Here is an 11,123-nt window from a genome sequence, read left to right on the forward strand (position 1 = left end):
TTCGAGGTTAGTATACTGTGCCTCTGTCTAACAGTGACACAGAAGTGATACCCGGGGTAAACCTATGATCTCCCATCCACTCATCAAGATTCCTCTTGAAGAGAGTCAATGAGGGACTCTGCCTAACCTGGACTGGGATTTTATTCCAGAGTGAAGGGAGCCTCTGGGTTATGAATCTGTCCCTCCAGCATGTCCTATTTATTTCAGTGCTGAGGTTCAAGTCTCTCGAGTGTGTAGCTCGATGGGATTTGGATTTTTTGAGGTGCAGCATGTCCCTTAATTCCGAGTTGGACATGGCCTTATACGTCAGGCACAGGTCACATCTGAGCAGGCAGTATGCCACTGAGTAGAGCTGGAGTTTCTTTAACCGGGCAGCATATGGCATCTGTTTGAGCCCTTTGATCCTCTTAGTGAGGTACTTTTGGGGTCTTTCCAGTTGCTGCAGGTGTTTGGTAAGGTACATCACAAAAGGGGCATTGTACTCGATTATGGGCCTGATGAGGGATGAGTAAAGAGGCACGATGACCTCCCCTAATCTAGATGTGAATCCCTTCATGATTAGGTGGGCTATATAAAATGTTTTTCTAATCACTTTGGCCACGTGGTTGTCAAATGAGAGATTGCTATCAACTTGGGTCCCCAGGTCCCTAATTACTTCTTCTGTACTTAATGGATTACCACCTATGTGGTAATTTGTGGGCACTTTGTTTTTGCCAAAGGGGATGACTATACACTTTTTGGCATTTAGCTTGAGGCCATGGCTCTGACACCAGTTGTCTGTTTCTATGAGGCCCTTTTGGAGGATGCTTGTGTCGGCTGAAGAGTCGATTATGGCGCCCAGTTTGCAGTCATCTGCGAACTTGGTCAGCCACAGTCCTTCCGTGTTGGCCTGTACCTCCGAGAAATATATACCAAACAAGAGAGGTCCCAGGACTGAGCCTTGGGGACACCACTTGTAACTGGTTTGGAGTTTGACATGGCTCCAGCAATTCTAGCCATGTGGGTTCTGTCCTTGAGCCAATTTACAACCCATCTAGTGACATAGGGGTTTATATTTAAGCTGGTGATCTTGTCTATAATGCCCGAGTGGGGTATTGTATCGAAGGCTTTTGCGAGGTCCAGATAGGCTGTTTGGACCACCTTCTCTTTGTCAATGGCCTTGGTGACTGTTTCAAAGAAGTCAACCAGGTTTAAGAGGCAGGATCTGCCATTAACAAAGCCGAACTGGGTAGGATCCAGTGTCTGTAGGTCCCCAATATCTTTATTTATAAGGTCCATAATGATCCTTTCCATAGCTTTGCAGACCAAGCTAGTCAGGCTTATGGGGCGATAGTTTCCAGGGTCCTTTGAGGCACCACCTTTGTGGAGAGGGACCACTGTTGCTGTACGCCACTCTTTGGGTACATATCCTGTAGTAAGGCTGAGATTGAACAGTAGTTTTATGTTTGGGTTTAGCTCTTCTTGGAGTTCATGTAGGATGCAGCCTGGGACACCGTCTGGTCCCATTGATGCTCTGTTTTTTGCTTTGGAGAGGGCGGCTCCCACCTGAGCATCTGAGATGTCAGAGGGCAGCACTCTGCTGGGATAGATATTTGCCCTTTTGGTGGGGAGGGGGGGGGAGTTTGTGCTGAACCTGTCAGCTAGGATGTTGGCAATGTCTGTGGGATCAGTGTATTTTTTGTCATTTTAGACTAATTCTGAGCATATCTGGGAATTCCCACCCAGGTTCCTAACATAACCAAAGAAAGCCTTGTGATTATCCTTAGTGTCCTGTGCAATTTTTCTCTCGAAGCTGGCCTTTGACAATTTTATGAGTGCCCTCAGTTTTTTGCTAACACTGATCAGAGATGCCTTCCCTTTTTGGGATTTTGCTCAATCATGTAGTAGCTTCCTCCTTCTATCGTATAGTTTGTTTATGGCTGGGGTCCACCAGACAGGTCGTTTGCCTTTGGAGGATTGGGTCTTGGTTTTATCTGGGATTGCATGATCCATGCATTCCTGAAGGTGTTTATAGAATGCATTTATAAAGGATTCTGCGGTCTGGGCCGTATTTTCCACAGGCCCGGGGGCTTTGAAGAATTCCACCTCAGTTTTGAGGAGTGTGAAATTTGCTTTAGAGAAGTTTTTCACTGTGGTTTTCTTGGCAGGGGGTGGGGTCGGGATGTGAATATCCAGTGAGATCAGTTTATGGTCTGATCTTACCAGTGAGGGATACACTTCTGGTCTGGAGCATAGAGTCCCCATGTTGGTGATGATCAGGTCCAGTATGTTTTCCCCTCTTGTGGGAATGGTAACAAGTTGTTCCATAGCATTTGAGTTTATGAATTCTAGGAACCTTTGGGCAAGGGTGTTGGAGCTAGAGTAATGCTCCCAATCTATGTTTGGGTAGTTGAAGTCGCCCAATATAATGGTGTTTGGAGTGACCTTCATATTTTCCAGTGTTCTTAGGAAGGCTGAGTGGGGTTCCTGGGTTTGGTAGGGTGGTCTGTAGCAGGCTATAAACTGGAAGGCAGTTTTACCCACTGTTAGTTGCACATGGATAGTCTCTGATGCTTTGTGCTTTGCCACCAACCTGGAGGTGTGGGTATCTTTGATGAATATCGATACTCCCCCTCCTTTTGTGGTTTGGTCCAAGTTTTGGGGCCGAAAAGCATGGTATGAGGTATAACCTGGTAGTGATGGGGTGCTCTCGGGAGTCCTGAACCAGGTTTCTGTTACTGCACAGATATTGATGTTCTCCATGCTAAGGAGAGTTTAGAGTGCATGCATCTTGAGGTTTAGACTTCTGGCGTTGAGTAGCATTACTCTTAGTTTCTTATCCCTTGTGATACCTATGGAGGTGGGTTTGTCTTTTGAGCCTTGCTTAAAAAAGGCACTATGGGGGTAGCAAGAGCCTTTGCCAATATCCAAAAGCCCAGGGGTGACAGATGCAAGCCGTCCCTAGCAAAGCATCGTGGCTTGTCGTGCATATCATCCCAAGCTGACAGGCATTGGATCCCCTTTGAATGACACCAATACGTAAGCCAGTTGTTGAAATTGATCATCTTGTCTTCATATTGTGGCATCATTCTTGGTGAGGGTAAGATGCTACTCAAGGTCAGGGTCATACCAGCCTGGGCTACATGCTCAGAGAGCTCCTCTATGTCTCTTTTCATGTAGTCCAGGGAGGTACGTCTCAGGTCATTCACACCAGCATGGACAATGACTGAGTCATATTTGTACTTGCCTTGGAGTGACCTGAGTGCTTGTGTTATGTGGCAGATCCTAGCGCCAGACAGGCTGCTCACCGTGACTTTCTCCTTGTTCAGCCTGGTGAGCGGGACGTCAGTGTGCCTGACGATAGAGTCACCTATTACAAGTGTATCAGGTGTGTTGTTTAGCCTTAAGGGCTGTGACTGTTCGGCACACTGGCTTTGTGAGATATGTGTTGCACGTGTTTTGTTTTGGGGTAGCGGTTGCTTGGGTGTCTGCTTTGGAGGTCTCTGCTGCTTAGGCAGATCTTTATTTAGAGCCTCCAAGTATGTTTTTGTGTGTTTATGTGTTTGGTTTGCTGTCGTGATAGGTCTATGTGAGACTGGAATTGTAGTGAGTGTGGTTTCCTTCTCCTCCTGACTGGTTATGCCAGTACTGAGTTGAGAGAGCTAAGCCTCCAGTTTGGCTATATGGTTGCATCTCTCACATGTGTTGGAATTTGTTGGGAGGAGGAGAGGGTTGTCTGTGTACATGAGGCAGTTGTAACATTGCCTCAAGATTCCCATATTCACCAGCTGGACCGGAGAGGAGATTGACAACTGACCTTTGGACATGCTAGAATAATATTGGGAATTCCTTTATAATTGAAAACAAGGGCCAATGGGGAGCGAGGGTGTAGTGCTTTTAATTTTTAGTGCTGACTTATAATTGCTTTGGTGAGCAAGTGCCAGGTAACAAGTGCAATGTGTTACAGGTAACTTAAATGCAAAAACGACAAACAGTAACTTTCTTTCAAGCGAAGCAAGGAAATAAGTACAGTAAGCAATGCAGATATCACTAGGGATCCACAGAAGCGCTGAGAAGCTGCGTTTTAGGTGGAATTAGCGTTCCAGGGAAATAACAAGCATACAAACAAAGCTAGATTCAGCAGGCATGGATCTAGTCTACGCTACAGCAAACAAGGTGTACCAATTTCAGTAAGATACAGTTCCAATATTCAGGCACTATAAACCTTTAACCAGAAATTCCCAGCTCAGAAGGGCAGAGTCCAGCCTCTCCTCCCACAAGAGTGCAGACCACGAACCTTCTTAATGTAAAATAACTGGCCTGAAGCCCAAGTGCTTAAACCAGAGCTAATACACTTTAAGAATAACAGACACTGAGCTCTCAATCAGCAGTTCCCAACTTAGAAGGATGAAAGCTACCTGTCCTGCCACCACAGTGCATGCCACAAACCTTCCTAATGTAGAACAACTGGTCTGAAGCCCAAGTGCTTAATCCAAAAGACTTAGAATGATAGCTACACTTTAACCAAGTTACTACCAAGCAGTAATAAATACAACTGAATACTTTAAATATTGCCTGGATTAGTGCTCAAGTTCATTTACATTTTATGTACAACACGACTAATGTTAACAAACCTTTTCCCTACTGTTGAATGACTTTGCTGCATGATATGTTTGAAAAAAAGCATTAGCCATATCTGCAGCTCAGATGGCTTAGTGGTAAATTGCTGGTTTAAGACTTGCAACGGCTGATTATTTTGTTGCTGGGCAGAACAAGGGATGTTGGAAACAGAGTGATTAAAGCATGTTTAAGAAGTTGTAAGTGGGTTTGTGCAGTGGTAAGCAATGCTAACATTTGGTTAATTATGCTCATACACAGCCATAAAAAGTGCTTAATCTGTGTAGGCATTGCTTAGCACCACGCAAACAGGCTTAGTCCCGCTTACTACTGCTCACTCCTGCTTATCCCTGGGCTAATTTCTTTAAAAGAAAAGAAAAAAGAGGTGATAGGAAAGTGGTGAAAAAGGGGGTACAGAGAGGGGAAATACAATATGAAAGATAGCTAGTGCTGTGCAGGATGTGTGTAGGAAAGGTCCATAGCTGTCCATTTCTTCTACAGCAACAGCTGTGCATATATATTGAATTTGGAGGTATATTTGGACACTCAATACCCTGTTAAAGGGGGTGAGGACAACAATAATGTGTTGTAAAGCTAATTAGAACAGATTACATGTGTCCAGTAGATACATGTGCAAAATGGACAGCTATGTATGGGTCGACATTTTTTTTTTGGGAACAGATTGCCCTTATTTGTTTAAAGTGAGAGTGGGATGTTGGGGAAGGATAGTAGGCATATTTGGGGAGGTAGTTTAGGTAGGAAGACAGACAAGACAGACAAAACAGCATACAGGGACAGTATATGACACATGTGGGGGGTAAATAGCTTGGATGGGGAGGAGTGTTTGGTAATCAGAAGCCCACAAGCCCCCAAATGGATACAGTGGGACTGAGATCCCCACCCATAGGCAGTCACCACTTCATCTTCACAGCCCTGAAGGTGGCTGTGCTGTGGGCTGAGCAGAAGAGGCAGGCTGACCCTCTAATTGCACCACATGGCCCTCAAGCCGTCATAGCAGATCTCCCAATTCCTTGTGAAGCTCGCTATGCACCAGACTCCAGACCTCGCTTCGGATAACAGGATCCTGTCTGCACCCATGCCCTGGGGGGCGAGCCCCATCCCATGAGGCAGTTCCACCCAAAGGTGGTGCAGGACCAGCAGACAAGGAGGTTCCAGGGTTGGTCCCAGACATGCTGGGGGCCCAGTGCCATGGCCAGATGAGGTAGGAGAGGCGGATCCACTGGGATTGTTCTTTCCAAATGTGCTTTGGTGTTGCAGTTTTAGAAGATATGTTGGTTAGTAATGGTAAATACATTCCAGTACTAGTTATAACAGCATGCATGAATATTCCCATTAACCTAAAACAACAGATTTGGAACATTTGCATAGCAAATAGAACACATGTATATATGGAACCACAGTGGGCAGTACACCGCCATGCAGGTTACATTGATAGCAACAGGCCACCAATTATAGTATTTGAACAGGGAACATTAATTGGAATACGTTTCAACATTTATAGAACAATAGGACACATGTCCCAACAGTAGGTTTGGTGGAAAACATACCCATTCATTTATGTGTTTAAGTTATTGGTGAAGATAAGGTGTGGGAGAGAGAGAGATGTCAGTTAACAAATGTAGATTCTTGTAGTGGTCACAGCTTTAATGATCATTGCTCTAATCATTACTCTACAAGTATTATTACAATAACTTATGGCCTTGGGTTGGGCAGTGGTATGTTTGTACACAGTGTATAATTACAGCCTTCTTATAGCTACTTTATACCTTCTCTTACCTGGAAGACCTGTGGAGAGAATGTTTGTCAATACTATCTGACTGTTTCTACCCATATTCACATAGTCAGGGTTATATATGTGCAGTCATACTGTGTGTTTGTGTGTGTGTGTGTGTGTGTGTGTGTGTGTGTGTGTGTGTGTGTGTGTGTGTGTGTGTGCTACTAACTCTGCCTTGATTTCTATCAGTAACCCTGCTTGTTGACAGCAGAGACCTGTAGCTGTCACAGCATGACACCTTTGAACATTTCTTGGGGGAGACCATTTGGTGTATGTACTTATCTTGCTGTCATTTGCAACCTTGGGGTTGGACCATGGGTGTTGGACACAGTATAACTACAGCCTTCTTATAGCTACTTTATACCTTCTCTTACCTGGAACATCTGTGGAGGGAATGTTTGTTAACACTACCTGACTGCTTCTACACTACATGACTGTTTCTACACATATTCACAAAATACTAGTTGAAATTATACATACAGCTTACTACCACTCCAGGGATTCGAACCGTGGCTGTTTCTGCTAAAAATACAAGTTTGTGGTTCCTCAGAAGGAGCTATTGAGAAGCTGCTATTGTTTATTTGAATGATTTCTGTGTCATTCTCTCTTTGTTGTACAATCTGACCTTGTAATTACAACATTTTTATACATACATTCCTATGCATAGCTTTTGACGCGTTCCTGTCAGAAGAACGAAGATGCATTATGTCGAATGCGTCTTTGTCAAACTGTAAATGATGAAAACGCAAAATGATGAAGCGGCTTTTAAGCAAATTCTTTCCCTGGGAAAGAAGTCGCTTGGCCGCTTCAATCACTTTGCCATTTTCGGCACTGTAGTGCGATCTCGAAGTGGGTATATTTAAGTAGGGGGGTGTGGGGGAGCGAAACTTAAAATAGTGTTTAGTGTGTTTTTATTTTTTTTTTGGGGGGGGGGGGCAGCAAATGTTTTCCCTGGAAAAAATTTGCTGTTCTGGCTGTTCGCTTTTTTTTGTTTTTGTTCTTTTGTGGTCGATATAACGTTTGATCTTTTGATCGTTCGCTATTATAACATAGACCCCTTTTGACATAGTACAGTGTGGAAAACAGTGGTTAACACAATATTACTATACAGATATCAGATCTTGCTGAGTGACATTTTTAATATCAGTTGATCTCGTGTCTTACAGAGGCACTAACTTTGTCAAATGAGACTTGATTGTTTAATAATTTCAGAGCTATAGTTGCTATGCATAACCTGTACACATTTCAAATCATACACAACCAGTCCAGGGTTTTGAATTTTATTGACAGTCAGTTACAGTTTTATTTATATATAACCTATATGAGACTATTACTGTAATTTTGTCTGCTTTATTCAGTACAAACCATACCCATTTTTAATACTGCCAGGTGACATCCTACTCCCTTATATTTATTTGGTATGAATACTACAAGCTAGACTGTTACTTACCAGCCTCGCGATGCAGCTTTTGCAACGTGATTGCATGTCCTTCCTGGTTTGCAGCTCACTCAGCTGGAGCTGTAATGAAGATAGAGAAACATTTATGCATACTTATCCATCACATACACAGGCTGGACTTTGGTAAACAGTTACTGATATGAATACTTACACATGCCAGGGACATCACCCCTCTGCCATGCTTCTTGGATCCACTGGTCCAAGACCACCATCTTCCTCTGCATCAAGTTGGTATCGTGGTGCCAGACCTGCTCACCAGTCCAAGGGATGCCAGTGGCACTGGTGAGGTCACAGGAGAGACTTTCCTAGGTCTCCACTTTATATTGGGAGCCCTGGTACTGGTCCTGCAGAAGTCTCATGTTATGGTTTTTAACAAGAAGTCCTACCATGAACTTGGACTCCTGTATGCCCCAGTGCTGCACCCGAAAGCGCATGCCCTCACCAACACCTGCCATACTGCCTACAGTGGGGAACTACAATCAGTTATGAGCTGTATTCCTGCCTGTGAGGTTTAAATATGGCCAGTTTCCCACCCTTTGCAGTGATTGGACGGTTTTGAATATGCTGAGCTAAGCTAAGCTACGGGCAAACCTGCTTAGCTAAGGTTGGCAGTGCTTAAAGGGGCAGGTTCAGCACTGCTTACCAATGGGCAAATCCACTTAGCTGGGCTACTCATTGCTTAGCATTCATATGTACACACTGGTTATACCCGGTCAGCATAGCTGTGCAATGCTTAGCATTGCTTACGTTTTATTTTATGGACTTCCACCTATATGGGATTGATTCATTATTTATTAGATATTATAAATTTGTTTACCTTTCCTGACATCCCCCAATGTGCTGTAATTACATTTATTCTTGTGTGACTATACTGTATGGGGGCACTTATATTTATATGAGGGTTTCACAACTTTATTACAATGACACCTCACATCTGGATCTACTACACTACTCTGGTTAACAAATATATGTTATTTACTACCTAATTATTAAAAAAATAAATTATGTACTGCTTTCACATGTAAAATGGTAATTGGCTTTACTGGGGATTAAAGTGGGAATGTCTGCTTACAAAGCGACACTCTAACCACTTCACTATTTCTGCATTGCTACACTTTGGAGTATATACCTATTTAGTTTCTTGTGATGTGTAAGCTAGGCTGTGCAGAGCTGCACGATGTGCACACCCACTCAGCTATGCTTAAACTTTATTGCGGACTGAAAAAAAATTAAACTGTTTTGTTTTATTTTTGTACTATAGGGGTATGCACATTGATTTTTGCAACATTATCTGTGGGGGGCTGTGCTTTTAACATGGTGATAACATGACAGGCTTTGCATTTGAGAGGTATGCTCCACAGACACTAACAGTGTCTACCATACCTCTCAACTGTACAGATCTTCACAGAATGTCCAGATATTTGCCTTTTATTTTTGGTCCATTTTCATACAATTGTGGCTTTCTGGCAGATTATTGGCAAAGCATTAGTGACTGTGTTAGGAAACAATGACAGACATTTGTGGTTTACATTTCATACCCTTTGTGTACTTCATGGTAATGCAAAGCCTGTCATTCTATCCACTTTGTACGTTTGTGAGAGCAATATCTCACAATTGTCTATGGCTTTGTCCAGATTACTTGTCCGGTTGACAAGTAATGGTGTCCAAGGACACTCTCGCTATATTTAAATTGCCGTATGGCAATTATGGAGTGCAGGGGGGGGTGTGTATACTGAGAGCACTGCTCTCAGACACACCTTCTGCACTCATACACACAGACTGTGTCTGTTTAAGAGTAGAGCAGCGTGCCTTCATGAATATGCATGGCGAGCTGCTGCTCTACACGGACACGGTCGGTTCCCTGCAGGAATAAGTTATTCTTGCATGGAAGCTTTGTGAATACTGGGGATAGTGTATTTAGATTCCTATGAAGTTTTAATGTAGTGAGCTTAAAATTAAAAAAAAAAATGATTACACTGGACAAAACATTATTTTATTATTTTGTGATGTAATAATCACTTTTTAATTTTATGATCGTCATGCTCAAACCTTAATTTTGAAGTCTGGTCACCAAATGGGCACTCTTCCTCCTAATGTCATATTTGTCCTAACTTGCAAAGTAATTTCATATATTTTTATGTTGTAATAAAAATGATATAAAATCCATCCTCTGGTGTCTAAAGATGAGTGAGTCACATGAAATATCATGCATTAAATACCATTACATATTAAATAGCAATGAGTAAGGCTCTGTACATAAACTGCCGCAAATCATTCAAACATTTTAAAGACTTGCTGGAAACATAAATACATATCTAACAGGTGTGCTGAATAATAAATTAAGCCACTTACTCCAGAAAGCCTTTGTGAAAGCAGTGGGCTGCACTTACTACCCACTGATTGTTTATCAGGGATCCTCCACAGATATGTTCTCTGGTGTTACCCAATTCATAGTGACGCTGCAGACTGACCTGCCATGGCCATGCCCCAGGGTTGGCACATCTTCCACCCACTACACGTTCTCCAGGGATCATCACAAGAGGTCGCTGGCCACAATCTGCTGAGATGAAGATAGTGCAGTACCTTTTATTAAAAAATATGACGAACAGTGGAAAACTACATCTGAATACATTTATGGTTTTAAAGGCTTGTCTTGTTAGATATATGTCAGACTTTTGCAGAAGCACAGATGAAATACGTTTCCAACATAGCCCTATATACCATTTGTGTTAGTAAATCAAGATGTAGCATAGTCACAAGTAGCCATTTCAGGTTGATTTGAAATGCTTCTGTTCAGTTCTTTTGCATAGCATTTAGATTTCTCATTGTGGTGCTGGTTAAAGATCACTCCAATAATTATGTGGTTAGGAAATGAAAGATGCAGACATATGTTGAGAGGATCATTTGCAGTACAGATGCTAATATGACTCAACATGTACCAGTAGTTTGGGTAGCACAAACCCTGTTTCTCCTTGTCAAGTTGGTGGACGGAGCCATTTTAACAGGATGCGGTCATCTATTTACTGAGGTGAGTGGGCACATACTCAAAATGGGTCTACTCTGAATGTCCCAGAAGGACTTGGAGGAACTAAGGTAATGTTCCATGTTAAGTTTTTGAGGAAATTTCCATGGTACTGAGGAATGATGCAGGCATTTATGTATTTATTTGTTTTAGGGGGTTATGGCAGGCCTGCACTCTTGAGCAGCCTGTTTCTGTTCTTTAACATTTCCTTGTCACTTTGATTAGTTCAGTCAGAGCAGAGTGACCGACAA

At 42.8% G+C, this 11,123-nt stretch overlaps 1 protein-coding gene across 1 annotated transcript in view; it reads right to left on the minus strand.

Moving 5' to 3' along the window:
• The window catches only part of LOC122801279 (acrosin-like), a 68,270-nt gene extending 57,871 nt beyond the window's left edge, over positions 1–10,399 (minus strand). Inside the window, exon 1 of the mRNA XM_044070830.1 lies at positions 10,203–10,399. Within this exon, the coding sequence (XP_043926765.1) occupies positions 10,203–10,384 (182 nt within the window). The 5' untranslated portion in view covers positions 10,385–10,399. The remainder of the gene's footprint in view (positions 1–10,202) is intronic.
• Between the last annotated feature and the right edge of the window lie 724 nt (positions 10,400–11,123).

This window comes from Protopterus annectens, chromosome 1.part0 (genome assembly GCF_019279795.1).
Source record: "Protopterus annectens isolate FY-2018-M chromosome 1.part0, PAN1.0, whole genome shotgun sequence".
Lineage (NCBI taxonomy): Eukaryota > Metazoa > Chordata > Ceratodontiformes > Protopteridae > Protopterus > Protopterus annectens.